Source organism: Microchirus variegatus (genome assembly GCF_963457635.1).
Source record: "Microchirus variegatus genome assembly, chromosome: 9".
Taxonomy (NCBI): domain Eukaryota; kingdom Metazoa; phylum Chordata; class Actinopteri; order Pleuronectiformes; family Soleidae; genus Microchirus; species Microchirus variegatus.
In genome coordinates, this window is record NC_139810.1 from 4,423,079 (window position 1) to 4,445,994 (window position 22,916).

Below are 22,916 nucleotides of genomic sequence, written 5' to 3' on the forward strand. Positions count from 1 at the left end.
GAGCCCAAGAATACAATAAAACCCAGCGTTCTCAGCAGTGGCTGAACCGTTGCCAGTGGCAGGACTTCTTAAACGAGGTAATGGCGCATGGGAGCTTTAAACACACGTCGACATTCCTCTCCTTTAAAGGTGTTGTTTTTTTTAAACTGGTCGTATGACAGTGGACAGAAATGTCAACGCGTTGCCATCACGGAGGATTTAAAAACACAAATATATTACAAGAGCCTTCGGCTGAGGTTGACAATATCTTAAAGGGATAGTTCGGAATTTTGGACATAAGACCCATTTTCCAACTCAGCCCATGTGATGGAGACGTCTTCAAGAAATTTCATTCAGTTCTTCTAGTTGCCGAGTTCGCTGGTGCTATGGCTAGCGCAAGTCAATGGTACCAGCTAGCATGGCATTAGAAAAACTCATACCGACTCCACAGTGCACCAGAGGCAAATCAATTGTAACGGCAGACTATCGATGTACATATCTGTGTTGATAGAATAATATTTGACACAAAACTAACCTCGCATCGCATTCATTTTTGAGGGACTACTTTCTCAGCAGCAGCAGAATCAGTCAGCTGCTGCTATAGCCTAACAGGAAGTATGACGCGCTGCTGCTGCTGAGACATAAATCCTTCAAATTGCAAGGTTGGTTTTATTTCAAACATTCTGTCAACACAGATATGTACATCGATAGTCTGCCGTTACAACTGATTTGCCTCAGGTGCACTGTGGAGTTGGTATGAGTGTTTCTAATGCCATGCTAGCAGGTACCATTGACTTGCGCTAGCCATAGCACCAGCGAACTCAGCAACTAGGAGAACTGAATGAAATTTCTTGAAAACGTCTCCATCACACCGGCTGAGTTGGAAAGTAGGTCTTATGTCCAAAATTTCTAACTATCCCATTTAAGATTGTGCCTTAGTCTTTCATGACTGGAAACTGGCGTGAACTAAAACGTCAAAGGCCACAGAGAAACTCAACAATTTTAACCTTACAACACTGCGGCCTTTCGAGAGATCCTTTCAAATGTGTTGTTTTGTGACTCTGGTGTTTCAAAGTCCCATAAATTAACCTTGTGAATCAGCAGCTAATATGTCCCCCACAAGTTAAAAAAAGCTAGTTTTTTAAACTCCAGTTTCAATTAAGAAATTAAGCAGCAAACATGTAAATATTCTCCTTTCTTCCTGTTCCAGATTCCCTTTAGTGTTTCCTTGGAGACATTATTGTAAATGCCTTTTTATTTGAACCTGCAGTTGACACAAACGGCCAAAAGAAAAGCACACGAATGTAGAGTGAAACGTCAAATTTGCCAAAGTTTATTGGGAGCCTTCATACAAAAAATGAAATAATGGCTGTAAAAAGGTACAAAGGATTATTGTTGACAATATACTTTTGGCATTTAAGGCCTATTTAACCCAACACATGAGACTCTGCAATTTTTTAAATCTAAAAGTGGATTTAAACAAGCAGATGAGACAGTAATATTTAAAAACATACAGACCAATAGATACCTGCAGATTACTGCTGTGATAGTTTACAACACAAACCCACAAACTTTGAAGAGCAACTAAAAAAAAATAAAAGAAAAAAAATCCTTGCTAGTTTTTTCACTGTTGAACTTGTGAGGTTTTATAATCACGCACAGCCAACTAATTTCAATGCATCTGTTCTTCAATGACAGCTCCATGAATGCAAACAAATGTATTTACACCACCTTCCATTCAAACTTCACGTCTTCACTATCGACGCGCCGGCATTAGAAGCTGCTTCGCTGTGACCGAATCGGGGAAAAGGTTGTGGTAGGTGGGTAAGGGAACGTAGGCGGCTGTTATCATTTTACCTGTCGGGGAAACCAAGACACAGGCGGAGTTAGAACACGTTATTTTTGTTGTTTTTTAATGTTTAGTTCAAGACCACACGGTCGACGTTGTCGCTTACCTGCAAACCAGCGTCCATGAAGTGCGTTGACAGTGGCCATGGCTGCAGGTATAGAGGGACACTTCACATAAACATTACCCTGTGTGGACAAGAGACAGCGGACATTACAAATACAGCAAGGACTTGGTCGTGATTGAGTAAAGAGGCCAAGCTGTGCTCACAGCACCCTCTGCTGGACAAAGTAATTACTATTACTAATTATTTTGATCATCGATTAATCAGTTTGAAGCGTTTTTTCATGATTAAAACAAGATTTCTGATTGTTTTAGCTTCTTAAATGTGAATATTTCCTTTGTTTCTTTGCTCCACATTAAGAAATCATTCAAACTGAATAATTTTGGTTTGTGGACAAAAGCAAGAGATTCGTTTGACAAACACTGATCAACATTTTATGGACCAAACGATTCTCGATTACGAAAATAATCGTTAGTTACAGCTGTACATTAAGTTAAATTAAACAGCTGTTCTATTCTGGGGTCAATATTTTAAATGCACCAGATAACGAGACCCAAATCCTGTGCAATTTACAGCAACAGTTGATAGTGAAATCTTTCATAGCCAGGCACAAACTGAAAAATCTCAACATAAATCCATATCAAGTCACATTAAAGACCTCGTGAATCTGAATCTACACCAGAGCAGTGATTTGCATCTTTAACCTTTAAGACTTTAATTCGGCTACTAAGAATCTCATGTTTATAAAGGAATAATACAGATTTATCTGCTTCCAACGAGCTAATGTAAGATCTGCGATCACTGTAAGGAGCAATGAATGATTTGAATTTCCAACTTACTTGAGCCGAGTTCTTATCCACGTAAATGTGAACTATTCCTCCGTGTTTGTTGCACTCCTCGATCACGTCGTCTTGGATCTCGATGGCCCAGCTCGGATCATTCTCCCTGCAAGACAAAACTTATTTCATTGACTCTGTTACAGTGGACAACCAATGAGTCTAAACTTATCTATCTCTCTCGCTAGTTAGCTTACTATCTATCTAGTTGTTAGCTTACTATCTATCTAGTTGTTAGCTTGCCATCTATCCATCTATCTTGCTAGTTAGCTTACTATCTATCTCTCTCTAGTTAGCTTACCATCTATCCCGCTAGTTAGCTTACTATGTATCTAGCTAGTTAGCTTACTATCTATCCATCTCTCTCTCTAATTAGCTTACTATATCCATCTCTCTCTAGCTAGCTTACTATCTCTCGCTATCACTCTATCCATCTATTCATCCATCCAACTACGAGAGCAAAACCTGTGTTTGTAAGGCTACAACAACAACAATTTTCTCGATTCATCTTTGAATTATTTGGTCAAATAAATTGTCAGGAAATGTTGAAAAAGTATATTTCCCAAACGTTGAATTGGTGTTCTAAATGATCATGATACTACAAAAGTAAACCCTCAAACTGAATACACAATGTTAATTACAGATCTACATATGTATGCATAAATAAAGACAGAAACATGCTTACGCCTGTGGGTTGAACAGGTTGGTCAGTTGCAGACAGTGTGTGGCCAGAGGCTGTGATGGGAGGTTCAAGGCTTGGCTCGGGGTCGGAGTTTGGACAGCTGGAAAAACAACGATAACGTCAGGAATCGCTCGTCACTTGATTTCTTCAAATTAAAAACCACAAATAGTCAGGTTTCTCCCCCAGCCGTCGTCTCTAAAGCTCACCTGGCGGACCAGTGATGTTTCCAAAAGGTATGGAGCCGGTCATCTGCAGAGCCTGCTGAGCAGCAGGAGGGATCTTCAGACCAGTTCCTGTGAACACAGAAGAGAGAACGGTGTATAAAAGTAATGCACATATCATTTGTATTTGTCTCATTGGGCTTCACAAACAAAGTCCTATTTATTTGGTCACTTCAGTCTAATAAAACATATCTCATCACTAGAGCTGAAACAATTAATTGATTATTCAACGATTACTAAATGATCAACTATTTTAATACTTGGTTTGAAGCTTTTTTTCATGATTAAAACATGATTTCTAATCGTTTCAGCTTCTTAAAGGTGCCAAATGTAAGAATGTGGTCAAAAACGGTTAGTACACTCAAATTCAAAACACAGAGGTCTTTTAGGTTTCGTTTTCTGACATAACTGGCAACCCGTGGTTGCTCGGCAGCGGAGACTCTACTGACTGCAATGATTGGAAGACGGCGTTAGGTGGCGCCACATGCCAAAACATGATATCAAAACATTCTGCAAAATATTTTTCTATGCAAATATTTTGTCTGTACTGTTGTTGTTGGCGAGTTCAGTTTGTTATATTAACATTATTCCTAAGTCTCTGTGACATATTAGGAGGATTTTATGGCCAGTTGCTTTAGATTTATTACAGAATGCACCTTTAAATGTTAAATTTTCTTCATTTGTGGTCCATAAAATGTCAATGTAAAAAGAATGTCAAATGTCTCGTTTTGTCCACAAACCAAAATGATTCAGTTTCAATGATTTCTTTGTTATGAGGAGCAAGAAAATATTCACAACTAAGAAGCTAAAACAATCAGAAATCTTATTTGAATCATGAAAAAAGGTTCAAACTGACGTAACGTTTAAAAACGCAGCTAACGACGAACCTTCTGCGAGTCGAGCCATGAGCTGTAAACGGCCTGTGGTTCCGAGGTCGATGCCGGTCCGCTCCAACTCGTCGTTGTCCAGAAACGAGCTGGCCGTTGACGAGTCCGAGCGCTCGGTCACGTGACCCACCTTCATCGGACGCCCGGCCAACTCGAAGCCGTTCAGCTGCTCCAAGGCCTTCTTTGCACATTCTGCATCTGCAAACTTCAGAGAGAAGGAAAAAAAATCAAGTTTAGGATCAAAACGACCTTCAAACACAACAACGGTTTAAAGGAGAGATTATACCCCATTTGTCCAAGCTAACCTAGCTCCCTGGTGTCCAAATGAACATGTGCTAACAGCAGTTAGCATTTGGAAAAGCCATCACTTGCCGTCATATATAAAATGTAAATCCTCTGAGACCGGAAGTTTGTGTAGAACTCTGTGCTGCACTGTGCAGCCAAGAATACAACACTTAGCAGACTTCTGCTCTTCCAGATACTATTGCCCTCGCCTGCACTCTCGTGTTTTTTAGGGACAAAGTGGAGCTCAGAGAGACAACAATTCATTTCATTGTGACGTAGCAATGAGTGCAGAAGTCAACATGGTGTTTTATCTCCTGTACTTAGACTGAGGACCACAAAACGTGACCGAGTCATCTTTTTTCACACGTTGCCAACTCACAGGGCCTCCAGAGTCCCAAATACAAGTATTAAAATGATTAAAAAGTTGATTTTGCACAATATGTCGCCTTTAAAGAAAACAATGAGGCTTTGATTACCGAAATAAAGCCGTATCCTTTGGATCGCCCGGTCTCACTGTCCATCATCAGCTGGATTCCCTCAATCTGTGACAAACGGATACAGATGTCAGATTAATGCGTTTGTACAAGTACAAAACATCAAAGTCATATTAGTGAAACTTGTTCAAACCTTTCCAAAAGGCTCAAAGATCCCACGAAGCATTTCCTCAGTAATGTTGAAATGTAGTGAGCCCACGTATAGCCTCATGGGACCCGAGCTGCCCTTCTGTAGGTTATTAGCAGCAGCTGCAGCTCTGTTCTTCTCAGCCTGGAATTAGAAAACACAGCGTGGGTTACTTCAGTTTATCGACCAACAGGGATACTTTTCTTCTGACTAAATAGAGGTGAAGACACGGACCTGAGAGGCCTGGACGATGATGGGGACGCCTAAAAGCCTCTGGCCTGTCAGTCCGATGGCCAGCGGCACAGAGGACGCCTCCACAAACTCGATGTAAGCGATGCCCTTTGACCTCCTCGAGTTTCTGTCCGAGATGATTCTCACGTCTCTGACCTTCAGAGAGAGAGAAAGAGAGAAACGGTGATATTTAAAACATAATTTCAACGAGATATGGAATAAAATAAAAAACTGTAACAATAAAGACATTAAGCGAACCTTTCCGACAGCCGAGAAGAAATCTTCCAGGTCCCGAGCTCTGATTCTGGCAGCAAGCTGCATGCAGAAGACTGTGCGGGCATCTCTCTCCTCTGGGGTTAGATTGTCGATTGGTTGTCTTTAAAATAAAAAAACACACAACTTGTTATAAATAAAACAAGGCTTCTAAAACTTTGTGCAATGCTCTGCCTCAAAATCAGCCCTAAATGCCGCTTGTTGCATTTGAAGAAGTTGGATTTTATTTCCCATCGTGGTGTGCTGTCGTTGCCCTCATTTGGCATTTAGCATTGGTTGTGACACCTGTGTCACAACCAATGCTAATATAAGCAGTTGTTAAAGTTCTAAGCGCACCAATGTTTCAAGAATCTTTGCTGGTGCAAAAATAGATTGATGTATTTTAATGACGAAATTGTGCAGAAGCAGCACAGTTTCTGGCACTCAAAAAATCCTTAAATATAAGACAACTAATCACGTGAAATAAAACATAAAATATGACCGAAAACAGGCGGCTATATAATAATCTAAACATATTACAAGAACAACAATGGATGTTTGTTTCCTTATCACATTTGATTTGATGTCAATGTATTTGAAAACACACCTGATGGGACTCCTCTCCTTTCCTTTGAAGGGACTGCGACTTTTGGAACGTTTCCGGCTGAAATAAAAAATAAAGCAGAATCATTATTTCTCTGAACAATGAGCAATGAATTCAATAAATCCAATTCAACTCTTTGACGTGAACAGGATTACTGGGAAAGCGGCTCAACAAGCATTAAACTTATCTTATTTATGTACAAGAGTGATTCAACCACCATGTAATATAAAGAAATGTCACAGTGTTGTGTGGAAAGTTTCTTTTACATGGACTAATTCGGACATTTTTTGACAGAAAATGATTTGCATCCGAGCGAGCGACTTCAAACACTGTTTGTGTCATTACAGCGCTCTCATTTTCCTATCATGGATTTCTATCAGCTCAGGTGACGAGATGTTCTCAGCCGCTCTGTTTTTAGACTCTACCTGCTGATGTTCAGTGGTGTTAATGTCAAAGCTCCATGGTGTGTTTCTAAAAGTAAATCATGGAGGGTCGTGAGGTTTGTTGTAACAGTACAATATGTACAGTAGTATCTCTTAAGGTCCACCTTAAAAAAAGTAAACTTAAGCTTGAACTTAAGGGACAGGAAATGACAGCCACAGAGACTACTGTTAGCTAACAGCAGTTAGCATTTGGAAAAGCGATCATTTGCAGGCTGTAGCAGGCAGATTGCCGTCATATATAACATATATCTGCTGGACAGATAAATCCTCTGAGGCTGGAAGTTTGTGTAGAACTCTGTGCTGCACTGTGGAGCCAAGAATAGAACGCTTTGTGGACTTCTGCTCTTCAGGATACTATTGCCCTCCGTGAGACAATTCCAGGAATGTCTCATTGTGACGTAGCAATGAGTGCGGAAGTCAACATGTCGTGTTTTATCACCTGCACTTAGACTGAAGAGGACCACAAAAACATGACTGAGTCATCTTTTTTCACACACTTTGCTGACTCAATGGGCCTCCAGAGTCCCAAATATTAGGATTAAAAAGTTGATTTTGCATATGTCCCCTTTAAAAGGTATTCAATAAATAGAACTTCGAGCCTTCTGTTTGAATGAGTTCACTGAAGTGTGAAAGTGTGGTTCACATCTTTCACGATTTCACAGGGTAGAAGAAAAAAAGGCTATAACAACTTATACAAGAAGCCGAAAATGCTTCTTTTATCTCACTCTGAATACTGGTTTGTTTGTGCGACGGTAGAAAGGAAGAGGACTTTTAAAGACTGTCCTGATAAGCACGACACTGAACTGACACTATATGAAGTAGAAAAGCTGACATACACAGGGCTTTTTCGGGCTCTGTAGCGCCCGGATCTCTCCTTGCTGCGGGAGCGGCTGCGATGGCGCTCTCTGCTGCGGCTTCGTTTTCTTTCCCGGCTGCGGCTCCTCTTCTTGCCCTTCTTTTTGTCTTTGCTTCTGCTTCTTCTCTTCTTTGAGCCAGGGCTCCGGCTCTTGCTTCGACTCCTCCGTTTCCTTCAAAACAAACGAGTTACGACCGCGATGCAAGTAGTAAAGTAGTAAACACGATTCCACATCAACTGCATATTTACATTTTTTGTAAATGTTTGTGTGTGAAAACAAAAATGAGCACTTACTTCTTATTCTGGTCTTCATGTCCATTAGCATGAGAGGACTTGTTCTCATCCTAAGCAAGGTTGATAGAAGAACATCATGAGGACGTAGATGAAACATTTCAAGTCGTCAAGGTAAAGGGGGTGGGGGTGAGACAAGAGAAAATGCAGAATATATTTAATTAATAATAATAATACTTCAAACTTCTTACTGTCATTTCTGGACAGTGTCCTTCCACCACCCCATTATCTTCCCATCCCAGTCCTGTTTTTTTCTAAAACAAGGCTGCTTAGCACTTTATGCAACAAAGCAATGATAAGGGAAGATGTCCAACATTTAGCTGAGTTCAGGAAGCTTTGACAATTGTCAGGTCATCTCCACCATGCCCCTTCTCGTAGACTGTACCAATGCCCACTATTTGCCTAATCATGTGACCACGTATGGCCCACGGCCACTAAAAGAGATCCTGTGAGGTTGATGTCAGTCCAGTGATCTTCACCCATTTTCGTTCTTGGACTGTAAGAGCTCGATGCCACCTCTGTCACACATCTTGCCCTGAAGCAAACAGGGATTCACACTTCTTAGTAATATTGACGCCCAAGAAAAGAAATGAATGAATAAATAAATTAAAAAAGAAGAATAAAAATCCATAAATTCAGCCACTTGTTAAACTACCATTATAATTTGTTTGAATCATTAAATAATATCGTTGTGACTTAAGAGTTATTCACTACTGAAAAGTAACTGACTGAATAATACAATGATGTTAAGATCAACTATTTTAAAGTAATATATCAATAACTGTGGTGTTGTGTAGCATGCAAAATAATAATAATAATAATAATAATAATCAAGATGCTGATTTACATTACACTTGACTATGGCAAAGAGGCAGTATTCATATTTACAAGCAAGGGAACATTATTTACCTGTTTTAGCCACCAAATTACAACATGCCTTGTATAGACGATTAAAGAGAAATCAGCATTAATCTACATATTCAAGCATAATATTGTCAAACGGCTGCTTTTGAAAATTAAAACAGCATCAGTCTGACACAAACGCAATAAAGTAAACGTTTGAGTTGAATTCTTTGAAGGTCACAGACAAAAATAATCATTTTTTTGAATAAACTTTTAAACCTGTAAATATGAACAGAGCGCAAAAAAAGGAAAAATCATGCACATTGTAAATTTGAATACCGCCTCCTTTGCTGGACAGGTAAGGATGGGCTTATCAACCACTGGCATTCACCTTTTTGCAACCGAATAGGGACTTGGATGTTCTAGGTTGAATCTCTTTTTAGTCCTAAGGTGAACCACAGTACATCAGTATATGCACAATAACTACCTTCCTTTTTTTCACAGTTCACAGTGGAATCAAAGATGAATTCATGGGAGTAGAGGTGAGATATCATTAGGGAAGTCTATAAAGAGAGATAGATGTGGATTTATTTATAATTCTGTATTGCCTTTTAAAAACTCAATCACACACCACACAACATTCAAGTAAACTTTGACACAGTAGCAAATATTTTAAAATAAAGGACTCAAGAGTAAAGCATAACAGTGAAACAGGCCTCATCTCTGCAATGCTGAACCCACCTTTCTGTATGGAGCCTCCAGCATGGCCTCGACGTCAAAATCATCAGCCATGATGACCCTGTGAAGAGGAGGCAACGGTGATTACCATACAAGAACGGCATGTAATCTCACTGAAGCAAGAAAATGGATAATGAGCTTAAATGGAGCTGGTGGTCACATGCTTTCATTCACATGTTACTAACACCTCTTTTCCAAAAGTTGTTAGTTACAGTCCGAGTTTGATTTCACACAATTTGCACTTGCTGCACTTTAACAACATGAACTCGCAGGGAAACTTTAATCCATTAAGTTACAATACTGATACATCCTAATCCATATGAAATCATACTGAAGTGAAGGCTTGACAAGACGAAATAAAAATGTATTTAAATGGATAAAACGAGATTGTTGACTGCAAAGCCATTCAGACGTTACCCACCACTAAAAGCAATAACAGCATTAATACATACCTGGTCAAATTAAACTACAGATTAAAGTTGCAACGGAATACTTGTTAAAGTAAAGCCAAATATGTGCATCCATTTATTGTCGTGAACAACAAAAAATTCAGAAGGTTAGTAAGAGCCAGTGTCATATAATTCATTCAAGACGCCAACACTGGCTCTTTCCCAAGTTACAGAGCATCAAAGTAATCAGAATACATCACCAGCTCATTGTTCGTGTCATTTGTATAAAGTTGCATCTCCAGTTATGTTTAATAATGCATGGATTAACGATTCATTGTACATATCACTTTATATATATATAAAAATTTGACTTTCCAGGTATTGAAATCCTACTCGACATTCACATTTGTTGCGGATATATGTGACGCGGATAGATCAAAACAAATGTACTTTCACCAAACGTTTAAATAACACGCGTTATGTATTTAACGCTTAATAATTAACTACTAACCCACATAAGGTGGGTGTTCCTAATATAGAGTACAGTGCAGTCGTCCAAACCACATGGAACACATGTAAATAACTTCCTTGGCGAAAACGGAGTGGTTAAAATCCACCTGAATGCAACATAATTCACTCATAAGTGTATAAAAATATTAATACGATAACCCAATGTTACATTTAAAGCGGATTTAAAGTCCACCGCGTTGTTGTCGGACGGCGTATAAATGGGGGTAAACATGCGTTGAACTCGACGCTCAGCTAATAGCTAAATACGGTCATTCCACCATTAGCTTACACAGCATTGACTCATCGTACTCAGCAACAACCGCAGTTCACTCACTTCACGCTACAGCATCTAATACACCCATAAACCGGGGCACAGTTCATGTAACCAACATTAACCAACAGCGCGTATACACAAACATAAACGGCGTTGACTTGGCAAACGGGTGCTCATTTTACAGCTAAGTGCCAATATGGCGGCAACGAGCTAGCAACATTAGCAAACATCGTAGTTACCGTGTGAAATGGATGAAATCCCGTTCCCAAGTCAAAACACCACAGAGGACGCGCCGCAGACACTCTTCTCGGCGTCTTCGTCGCAGAAGATCGAAGAATCCTAGGATTAAATAAATAAAAAGTCGAAGTTATGTAACGTTTCTCTCGGCAGCGGCAGGTCGCGGCCTGGTATCAAAATGTTCCCCTTCCTTCCTCCTTTGCTTCTGGCACGGTCGACTTCTTCTTCTGCGATCTTTTTACGGCAGCTATGCTGTTTTGTGTCGCGTCACTGCCCCCAAGCGGCCAGTCCTGGTGTTTGGTGGCAGTTACAGCACTATCGCCTCCTTCTGGATTTAATCACCCACTACTTTCCATGTATTTTGTTTAGTTGTATTTCTTTACTCGTTTATTTTCTCTTCTCTTAAACGAAATGATTACTTTGATGTGTAATTATTTCCAGATTCAAACTGTACACTCGTAAACAGTCTTTATTACTATTATAATAATAATAATAATGATAATAATAATAATAATAATGCATTTTATCTGGAGGCGCCTTTCATGGCACTCAAGGTCACCTTACAACAAAAAATAATAATAACAATAGTCTTTGATCACTTTGAGCTAGACAGAAGTGAAATATAACACTAAAATCACCCTTTATTCCTGCATTTATTTTATTACTCATTGATTTTCTCCTTTAAATATTTAATAATTTCAGGATTATTCTAAATTAATTGTTGTTGTAGCTACTTATCACACATTGAAACTGAATTAAATTCATACTTGAAATAATTGTATCTTTTTATTTTTTATTTTAGGTTACACTAACATTTAGATCTATCTATCTATCTATCTATCTATCTATCTATCTATCTATCTATCTATCTATCTATCTATCTATCTATCTATCTATCTAGCTATCTACACACACGCTCACATTTATTTTATTAAATTGTTTCAGGGGTTTTTGTCGCCATCTAGTGGCAGGTCTCCACAGTACACTGACAAACAGTGGACAAGCAGTTATTTTAGTTTATTCATGTCTCTTCTCTTTTTTGTGTGTGTCATATTCACATAAACAAATTACTTTATGTAAACATTGAAAGCTGCAGTCAGCATTGACATATTTTCGGCTCATTTTAAACAATCTTTTTCTTCACTTTATGTAGTAACCACTGGTAGAAATGTATTTGAGATGTTTGTGTATCATTGCAAGTCATTTTTTATACTTTCATTAGCCCCGTTTTCCACCAACATAACCAGGAACGTTTATGACCAGGAAATATTTTTTTTATTTTTACCGAGAAAAAAACCATACATACAATCGCAAAAGTGCTGACATTTCACACAAACACCACTGTAAACTACAACAGCAGGTCCTCAATGTTTGACTCTGCCCTGTGATTGGTCAAAGTCGCCTGTCGTGACCTTCACAGGGCTGACCTTCAGATTACCTGACTGATATGTAATCCTGCCTTCTGCTTTAATTACACTAGCGTTCAAAAGTTTGGCCTCACTTAGAAATGTCCTTATTTTTGAAAGAAAAGCACTTTTTTTTCAATGAATATAACAATAAATGAATCAGAAATACACTGATATTCAAATCTATTTCTCATTAAGGAGCGAGTGGATAATTGACGATAAGATCATCGTCAACAAAATAATTCAATTACGCCGTTAAACATTACAAAAATACTTTAATATAAAACGCTGCCACTGTTCTCTAAAGGTTGTGACAAAGTAACGTTAGGAAGCGAACGTTCTGGGAACCTTTAAAGAACGTTCTGTTAAGGTTGTGACAAAATAACATCAGAGGAACTTTCTGGGAACCTTTAGAGAACATTCTGTAAATGTTGTGCAGAGCTAACATTAGGGGAACATTTAGAGAACGTTCTGTAAAGGTTGTGACGAGGTAATGTTAGGAATTCAACGTTCTGGCAACCTTTAGCGAACGTTCTGTAAAGGTTGTGAAAAGGCAACATTAGGGGAACCTTTAGAGAATGTTCTGTAAAGGTTGTGAAAAGGTAATGTTAGGAAGAGAACTTTCTATTAACTTTTAGAGAACGTTCTGTAAAGGTTGTGAAGAGGTAAAATTAGGGGAACCTTTAGAGAACGTTCTGTAAAGGTTGTGAAAAGGTAATGTTAGGAAGAGAACTTTCTCTTAACTTTTAGAGAACGCTCTGTAAAGGTTGTGACAAGGTAATGTTAGGAAGAGAACGTTCTGGAAACATTTAGCAAACATTCTGTAAAGGTTGTGAAGAGGCAACATTAGGGGAACCTTTAGAGCACGTTCTGTAAAGGTTGTGACAAGGTAATGTTAGGAAGAGAACATTCTGGGAACCTTTAGAGAACGTTATGTAAAGGTCGTGAAGAGGCAACATTAGGGGAACCTTTAGAGAACGTTCTGTACCATGTGGTAAACGACTATTCTAGCTGCAAACATCTGGTTTTTAATGGAATATGTACATAGGTGTATAGAGGCCCATTTCCAGTGTTCTAATGGTACATTGTGTTTGCTAATGGTGTTAGAAGACTATTGGATGATTAGAAAACCCTTGAAAACTCTTGTGCAATGATGTTAGCACAGCTGAAAACTGTTTTGCTTGAAGGGTAAAAGGATTATTTGGAATAAAAATCATTATTTCTAATCTTCTAATTGTATAGGCGACCCCAAACTTTTGAACGGTAGCGCATCGGTCACTAAAATGTAATCCACCGCTGGCCGATCGTGAGTTAAATTACTTGCAAAGACGTCCCCTTTTTCACTCGGATTCATTGACAACACTGAGCAGCTGCAGCTTGAGTGGCGAGTCGTAGTCGGGAGGAACGTCGAAAAACAGCTTGTCGTCGAAACAGGAGTCGTCAGACGGCGGCGCGAGGAACGGCAGTTTCAAGACGAAGCCAGTGAGTACGCCCCCCAGCGCCGACACGCCGATGGTGGAGAACACGGCTGCGACCTGGAACAGAGCCTGTTCCCGGGCGGTCCTCCCCAGACCGGGCCGCAGACCGGGAATCAACACCTGCAGCTCTTGCAGTTTGGGATCTCCCTGCACCGGAGCTCGATGTGTAAAGATCTCATACAAACTGGGACCGTAAACCTCCTCGCTGGCCACCAGGATGGCGCATATCCCCGCCGCACAGGATATCAGCCCCGTGAGGCCGTGCAAGTTGTGTATTCCACATTGATCCTGGATCCTGCAGCGCCGTGCCAAGAACGGGCTCAAGTACTTGTAGCCCAGCATGCACGCGGTGCAGCCCAGGATACCGAGCGCGTACGCGGCGGCGGGCGAAATCATCATATCCACAGACGCGCCGACCGTCACGCCTCCGGCCAGAGTCACGTTCTGGATGTCAGCCATGGTGAGCTTTCCGCTTTTGTTCAGCATCGCGGACAGCGCGAAGGCGGTGAGCGTGGAGGCGCTGAGGCCCATGAAGGTGTGGAGGATGGCTCTGTGCTGGTCGTCTCCTTTCAGGGTCAGCGCCGAGTTAAAGGAGGGCCAGAACACCCAGAGGAACAGGGTCCCCATCACGGACAGCATGTCCGACTGATAGCTGCTGGTCTCCTTCGCGTGGCCGTCGTTTAACCGAGGCCTGTACAGCACAAACGTGACGCCCAGTCCGAAGTAACAGGCGAAGAGGTGGATGAGAATGGACCCCCCAGCGTCGTTGATCTTCAGATACTTCAGGACGGCCCATTCCGTGGCCGCAAACACCGGCACCTCCAGCAGAGCCATGACCAGCAGCTGCAGAGGACTGGTCTTCCCCAGCACCGCCCCGCAGGAGATCAACACCACAGCACAGGCGAACTCTGCATTTATGAGGTTGTTCACCCCGAGGCGTATCTTACCGTCGTGGCTGAACTGGAAGTAGCCCTGCACCAGGATGGCCCACTGGATGGCAAACGTTGCCGTGAGGAAGTTAAAAACCATCCCGCTGAAGCCGTACAGTCGGAAGAACGCCAACAGGCAGCCGAAGCCCAGGAATATCATGACCTGTATGTCGGTGAAGACGGGGTAGTCCCTGTACACGGCGTTGTCCATGGGGTTGGTGCGGTTGTTCTGTAGCCGGGCGTCGGCGTGCTCGTCGTAGGTGACGAAGGCGGCGTACAAGGCCACGATAACGGCCTCGAAGATCAACACAAACGCAGGTAAACTCACGCGGAGGCCGGCCGACCGGGGCTCCATTCTGACAAGTGACGGTGATTTGTTTTGCAGCACAGATTATCTATCTCTGTGTGGACTTTGAATAGCAAGACATGTGCTCTACGTGGGACTGATGCATCAGCAGCTTTTCTGGATTATTGAATTCAAACACTTTGGATGCACAATACTCTTGTGTCATGTGTCATGAAGTGGAATTATTTAACAGGAAATAATACATGCTAATACATACATGTTTCCATGTAAACCAGAGTCAACACTTTCCAGGAAGAAAGTTTGTTCAGCAGCAAACAGACCTTTAAAATCAATCTGGGTTCAGCTGACGAGTTCACGCTCAGTGCATGTTACCAATGAACCTACACGACCTTTCAAAAGTTTGGGCTCACTTATACAATTTTTGTTGTTTTCCATTATTCATCAAAAGAGTTGCAAAATGAATAGAAAATATAGTCAAGACATTGACAAGATTAGAAATAATGACTTTTAGAACCAGCAAAACTGTTTTCAGCTGTGCTGACATCATTGCACAAGGGTTTTCCAGGGTTTTCTAATCATCCAATAGTCTTCTAACACCATTAGCAAACACAATGTACCATTAGAACACTGGAAATGGGCCTCTATACACCTATGTACATATTCCATTAAAAACCAGACGTTTGCAGCTAGAATAGTCGTTTACCACATTAACAATGTATAGAGTGTATTTATGATTCATTTAATGTTATATTCATTGAAAAAAAAGAAGTGGTTTTCCTTCAAAACTAAGGACATTTCGAAGTGAGCCCAAACTTTTGAACGACAGTGTATAAAAGAAAAAGACCACACACACACAGGCAGTTATATTAAAATGTATTATTAAATTATTGCAGTTTCCGTCGACATACTTAACAGTTCTCTCAAAACCATTCTTTGTGCACAACTGCATAAGACGTGGTAGAACACACTTTGTACTATGTAAAAGACAAACTACATCAATACAAGTTGTGGCATCGACACAAGGACGACACCATGTATTTAAGCCTAATGTCCCCACTAAAAAGGTGTTTTGCCAGGGGGTGGTCCTAACAAGCGTAGAAAGACAAGAGCACACGCATCTACATGTCTTTACCACATTGTGGGGACCACGTTCGGGACGGGGCGTAATGTCCCCACAAGGAAAAATTTCCCCACTAAAAAGGTGTTTTGTCAGGGGGTGGTCCACAAAAGCATAGAAAGACAAGAGCACACACACATCTACATGTCTTTACCACATTGTGGGGACCACGTTCGGGACTTGGCATAATGTCCCCACAAGGAAAAATGTCCCCACAAAAAAGGTGTTTTGTCAGGGGGTGGTCCACAAAAGCATAGAAAGACAAGAGCGCACACACACACACATCAACATGTTTTTACCACATTGTGGGGACCACGTTTGGGACGGGGCGTAATGTCCCCACAAGGAAAAATGTCCCCACTAAAAAGGTGTTTTGTCAGGGTGTGGTCCACAAAAGCATAGAAAGACAAGAGCACACACACACATCAACATGTTTTTACCACATTGTGGGGACCATGTTCGGGACGGGGCGTAATGTCCCCACAAGGAAAAATGTCCCCACTAAAAAGGTGTTTTGTCAGGGTGTGGTCCACAAAAGCATAGAAAGACAAGAGCCCACACACACACACACATCTACATGTCTTTACCATATTGTGGGGACCATGTTCGGGACGGGGCATAATGTCCCCACAAGGAAAAGTGTCCCCACTAAAAAGGTGTTTTGTCAGGGGGTGGTCCACACAAGCATAGAAAGACAGGAGCACACACACACACATCAACATGTTTTTACCACATTGTGGGGACCATGTTTGGTGCGGGACATAATGTCCCTGCAAGGAAAAATGTCCCCACTAAAAAGGTGTTTTGTCAGGGGGTGGTCCACACAAGCATAGAAAGACAGGAGCACACACACACACATCAACATGTTTTTACCACATTGTGGGGACCATGTTTGGGACGGGGCATAATGTCCCTGGAAGGAAAAATGTCCCCACTAAAAAGGTGTTTTGTCAGGGAGTGGTCCACACAAGCATAGAAAGACAGGAGCACACACACACACACACACATCAACATGTTTTTACCACATTGTGGGGACCATGTTTGGGACGGGGCATAATGTCCCTGCAAGGAAAAATGTCCCCATTAAAAAGGTGTTTTGCCAGGGGGTGGTCCACACAAGCATAGAAAGACAAGAGCCCGCACGCACGCACGCACGCACTCTTAAATCTACACGTTTGCAGATGACTAACTTTATTTACCTGCAGCACACAGAGTCACAGACACCACTGTTTCTATCAATGAAACAGAACTGTTCAGATTTAGAGAAGTTGTCAGGAGTTACAGTCAAAGGTGTATGATGAGGTGAGGTTCTGTGCACGTCATGACTTTTAAAAACAAACATGTACATAAACAGATAAATACACCGGATAATGAAACGTTAAAACCTGTCAATGCTGACGTGTTTTTTTTGGGTGAGAAATGAATTACAAAAAGAGAGAAAAAGAACTTAACAGCCATTAAGTGTCAGGGGGAAATGAAATCATACAGTCAGTTACACATGAGATGAATTCAAACTTCCACTTTGACGCTCTTTGTTTCCATATGAATATGATAACGTGTGCATGTTCTGGTGCAAGATAATCTACAGTGATCCAACAGCGACAGTGTTTGAATGAATGCTCAAAAACGACTAAAACGACTGTAAATACACATGATATATACTGTATATCACAATAAAACAAACACAGAACAAATTAGAGAAAGGTACACCATATCTAAAATAATCCAATATGAGATTCCTTCTTTATATCTGTATTTTCTGCCGTCTTAAACGTAAAGATACCATTACTGCAGCAGCAGATGACAATCATTTTTATTGTAATAGTTTAACATTTGGGACGAAGGCTGATTTTGTTTCTTGCCTCGAGTTAGAGGAGTTGTCTGATATTAACCCTTATGTGTTTATATCATTTATTTAACCTTTAAATATACCTCGCTTCACTGTTTCCAGTGTTGATGCTAAGATAACTGTCTCCCGTACAGATCGTATCAACTGAACTGAGCTTCATTAATCCGGTGGACTTACCATGCATAAAATATAGAATTCTCCCAAATGATCAAAAATAAATATTTTAATCTGAACTCTATCATTTAAAACTAAACTAAATAAAAATAACATATTTCAGAACAACATAAATAAATATTCTCTCGTTTCAGATAATTTCATTGAGTCGTAAAGTAAAATGATTTTTATATAATTCCCTTTTAATGACGTGCTTTCTACCCAGTAATATTTATATATATATATATATATATATATGGTATGGTTACAAGTTGGTCATATTCTATTCAGTCAAGAGTAAAAATAGGATTTAAAAATCAATGGAAAAAATACAAATAAATAAATATATAAATGTGACAAAAATGAAAAGTGAATGAAATGCAGATTTCATGAGATATTTTCTCAACAGGGAAACACAACCGCAAAACACCGGAGGTAACACAATTACTACAGAAATACTGCACGTACTGCAGTATTTCTAGTATTTATTTATTGCAATGCTGATAAATACACGAACGGATAAATCTCCCTCATTATAACAAGGACGTCAGTGATTTGACTGTCGCTAACAAACTGTACTTTACACAAACTACTGTTCAAAAGTTTGATTTTTATATTAAATAATAATAATCTTTGACCTATGTACACATTCCATTAAACAACAGACGTTTGCATTTGCACTCTTAGAAATAAAAGCCCTAAGTAAAACCATATAAGGTTCTTCAGCTTGTCCTCATAGGAGAACCCTTTTTGGCTCCAGTTAGAACCTTTTTATAAAGGTTCCACCTGGAACCCTTTTGGAGGGTTCCACCAAGAACCCTTTTAAAACCCTTTATTCAGGAAAGGGGTTTTAAAAGGTTCTCTGGATCAAAATGGTTCTTACTGGAACCATAAGTGTTACCAAGAACCCTTGAAAAACCCTTTATTTAGGAATGGGTTTTTCAGAAGCAAATGGTTCCAGGTAGAACCTCAGCCCTTGTAGAAGAACCCTTTTGGAACCCTTATTTCTAATGGTGTAGAATAGTCGTCTACCACATTAACAATGTATAGTGTATTTCTGATTCATTTAATATATATATATATATATTATAGGGGTGGGGGAAAAAAATCGATTCACATAGGAATCGCGATTCTAATCATCCACCATTCTGAATTCATAAACTTCAAAAATCGATTAAAAAAATAAAAAATAAATAGTTTAAAAAGTTAAATAAAAAGTTTCTATTTTGAAAAACCACACAAAACACCAGTTTGTGTTATTTGTGTGCAGTTTATTTTTGTAACTTCTGGGAGAAAAAGGCAGCTCGTCTAACTAGCTTTTATTTATGCTAAAGTTATTTTTTTGTACAGTAAGTTTTTATTTGTTTTGAATGAATAAATGTTAACATTTGTCTTAAGTTTGCCTTTGTGTGATCACATTATCACATTATCTTATACAAACTGTGTTGTTTTGATGCCATAATTTGCCTTAACACATTCTGAATCGAATCGTGAGCCACCCAAAGATTCACATCCCTAATATATTATATATATTATAAAATTTACTATTATATTCATTGAAAAAAGTGCTTTTCCATCAAAAATAAGGACATTTCTAAGTGAACGGAAGTGCATCAACCCCCACATTTCCCCAGACGGGATAAACATTGGAATAAAGCCACGACAACAAATGCAATGAATCTAAAAATGAAACTTCCCTAATGATGTGTGTTTATGTTTCGAAACGGCATCAGATGTATTTCTACCACTTGGTGAAACTGCAGCTTCAGTGGCCTCTGGTGGCTGAGTGGCACACTGCACACATGTTTATAGTTTATATTGTTGTCCTCCAGGGACCATAAACACACAGAGATTTCCCTTTAACCCGTGTTTGATGTGTCCATCCTGGGCTACCATACAAACATGGGAACAAACTCACTCCAGGTGTAGATGTCGGAAAACACCTTTTTTTTTTTTTTGGGGTGGTTTTTAAACCAATAATGAAAATGTTTTATTTCTGTTGACAGTTTCAACTGAATCCGACACACACGATCAGGGGTGTCGAACTCATTTTCACTGAGGGCCACATCAGCATAACGGTTACCTTCAAAGGGCCCAGATGTAACTGTCATAGAGAATAAATGTAACTAAATGTAACTAAAGATAATGTCAAATAAAGGTAACTACTCTGTAACATATTGCTAAATAACTTTCTGTATTTATTACTTATTCAATTTCACTCGTCGCATGATGCATATACAACGATACACTCCGATCTAGTGGCGGCAATCGCCATGCATTGTGGGAAATGTAGTTTATGGTCAACACGCCTTAAAGCAGCATAGACCTATTTTAACACAGATTTTTAAGACCAATTAATCACTCGTGGGCCACATAAAATGACCTGGCGGGCCACATCTGGCCCCCGGGCCTTGAGTTTGACACATGTGCACTAGGCCTTTAATGCTACAGTTACTTCACAATTATATTTCGTATGAGCCTGTGTATGTAAAATGATCTTATATGTTCTAAAAATACTTTTTTTTTCAAGCTCAGAATCGAGTGAATTTACCCCAGATCAGAGGAAACAAATGTTCTTCCACGTGTGCAGCAAACTAAGACGTTAAATACATAAATAATACTATTAATAAATAATACAAACATTCTAAAAAAGAAACTTTTCAAAGCAGGAGAGAACACTGATGTCATGTGATGACGTGACGTCTCTAAAACTGTAAATCCCTTTTATTGGCCGTTTTTGCATGATCGTCTGTTTTAACAGCTTCATTATCCTTTGTTCTCTGCGTTTAAAGGAACGCACACAGAGGGGTTTTATTGCACCGACTGCAGCGCTTCTTTGTACCTTTGGGACCACTGTACGTGTCAATAAAACAAGAATTCTAAGCCTTTTTTCTTTCTTTCTCTGTGTCAAACCTAAACATAATCACATCTGCTTTTTCCAACTGACAAGCCGAGAACAGCGGAACGTGACTGTTGCGTCGTTCTTGTGTGAAAATAGCTGTAAACACTGAGCACAACAAAGGATTTTCCTGGAACAAATCGGAGAGTGGGGGGGAGTCCATGTCGGCATCTGTTACAATAATAATAATAACAATGATGATGATAATGATTTAAAAGCCCTTTAGGAGTAGATGGTGATGACCTCTCGTCCACCTCCACGCACTAAGAGGACCCGATTGAGACCTTCAGTGAGAACCTCAAGGAACTCCATGTCTGAGGGACGATCAGTGAAGGAATCTACGGCACGTTTTCAATGTAGAAAACAATATAAAGAAAAGTGTTTTTGGTGTGACCTGAAACAGCTCATGATCTTGAACTTGGTTTTAAAGGTTTTAAACTTGGTTTTGTTTTCACATCTTGCAGGCTGCAGGATCCAGATCCAGTTTCGAGGCTTTTATTATTATTATCATTAGCAGCATTAGTACTGCCACTATGATATCAGTTAATTTTTTTTTATATCAACAATCTATGCTACTGCGTGTGTGTCTACAATGACATTGTAGACATCTGTTTACGCTACTGCTACATGGCAGCTCAAGATGACGGCCGCTGTAGAAAAAGCCCTAGCCTAAAGTGCATAATAAAGGCTTATTCTAAGGCTACAAAAAACCAAAGAGTTTTTTTATTTATTTTAAACTGATTATACACTTAAAGGTGCCATATGTAAGAATGTGGCCAAAAACAGTTACTACACTCAAATTCAAAATACCAAGGTCTTTTATGTTTCGTTTTCTGACGTAACTGGCAACCCATGGTTGCTCGGCAGCTGAGACTCTACTGACTGCAATGATTGGTAGACGGCGGTAGGTGGAACCACATGAAGCCAAAACATGATTTCAAAACATAAATATGATTTGCAGTCTGCAAAAGATTTTTTTAATGCAAATATTTTGTCTGTACTGTTGTTATTGGTGAGTTCAGTTTGTTATATGAACATTATTCCTGAGTCTCTGTGACATATTAGGAGGATTTTATGGCCAGTTGCTTTAGATTTATTACATAATGCACCTTTAAACAAACATAGTTATGGGAAGTAATCAATTGAAGCCAATAAACCATCTTAAACATTACACATCGGACCTTTAAAGTCATACTTTTATGCATTAGTCCACAAACGGTTGCGGTTCGTCAGTGTTTCTACGGAACATTAAATGCTCCAAAAGTAAATGCTCTGGTAACATGTAGAGAAGAGACATTTTCACCGTTTTGTTGGTAGTTAGCGAAATGTTGAACATAAACAGAGCTAGCTTAGCAGCAGTTTATCCTAATATTTAGGAATTTTAGATACAGTGTCAGATACAGATAAAGCTAGATACAGAGCTTTTCTGTGTATTTTTACGTCCAGGTGAGACACGTTTTTGCGGGACAAAGAGATCGCAGCTAGCTTGTAAAAGAAAGACATCGCAGCTAGCTTGTAAAACAAAGACATCGCAGCTAGCTTGTAAAACAAAGACATAGCAGCTAGCAAAAGCAGGAGTGTAGGAGCAAATGCAGTAAATCACGAGTGAACGGGAGATCAGAGTTAAAGGCGCTGAGAGTTTATATATCGACAGGAGGGGTTGCGCTAACTATGGCTCCTGTGTTTCTA

The 22,916-nt window shown here is 39.8% G+C and overlaps 3 protein-coding genes across 3 annotated transcripts in view; all 3 read right to left on the minus strand.

Moving 5' to 3' along the window:
• Positions 1-1,302: 1,302 nt before the first annotated feature.
• Positions 1,303-9,344, minus strand: rbm39b (RNA binding motif protein 39b). Its single transcript, XM_083895359.1, has 14 exons — positions 8,290-9,344; positions 8,102-8,151; positions 7,788-7,979; positions 6,512-6,568; positions 5,911-6,028; positions 5,656-5,808; positions 5,428-5,565; positions 5,277-5,342; positions 4,516-4,720; positions 3,614-3,700; positions 3,411-3,507; positions 2,729-2,834; positions 1,935-2,013; positions 1,303-1,836 (listed from the first exon to the last, which is right to left on the minus strand). The coding sequence occupies exons 1-14, from the start codon at positions 8,293-8,295 to the stop codon at positions 1,736-1,738; spliced, it is 1,455 nt and encodes a 484-aa protein (XP_083751485.1). The 5' UTR covers positions 8,296-9,344; the 3' UTR covers positions 1,303-1,735.
• A 4,491-nt stretch (positions 9,345-13,835) lies between these two features.
• Positions 13,836-15,257, minus strand: rh50 (Rh50-like protein; the record flags this gene model as incomplete). The annotated part of the gene is made up of 1 exon (XM_083895001.1): positions 13,836-15,257. The coding sequence occupies one exon, from the start codon at positions 15,255-15,257 to the stop codon at positions 13,836-13,838; it is 1,422 nt and encodes a 473-aa protein (XP_083751127.1).
• A 6,192-nt stretch (positions 15,258-21,449) lies between these two features.
• Positions 21,450-22,916, minus strand: part of slc12a5b (solute carrier family 12 member 5b) — a gene marked incomplete at both ends in the record, with an annotated part of 42,789 nt that continues 41,322 nt past the window's right edge. Inside the window, one exon of the mRNA XM_083895584.1 lies at positions 21,450-21,541. Coding sequence (XP_083751710.1) covers positions 21,450-21,541 — 92 coding nt within the window. The remainder of the gene's footprint in view (positions 21,542-22,916) is intronic.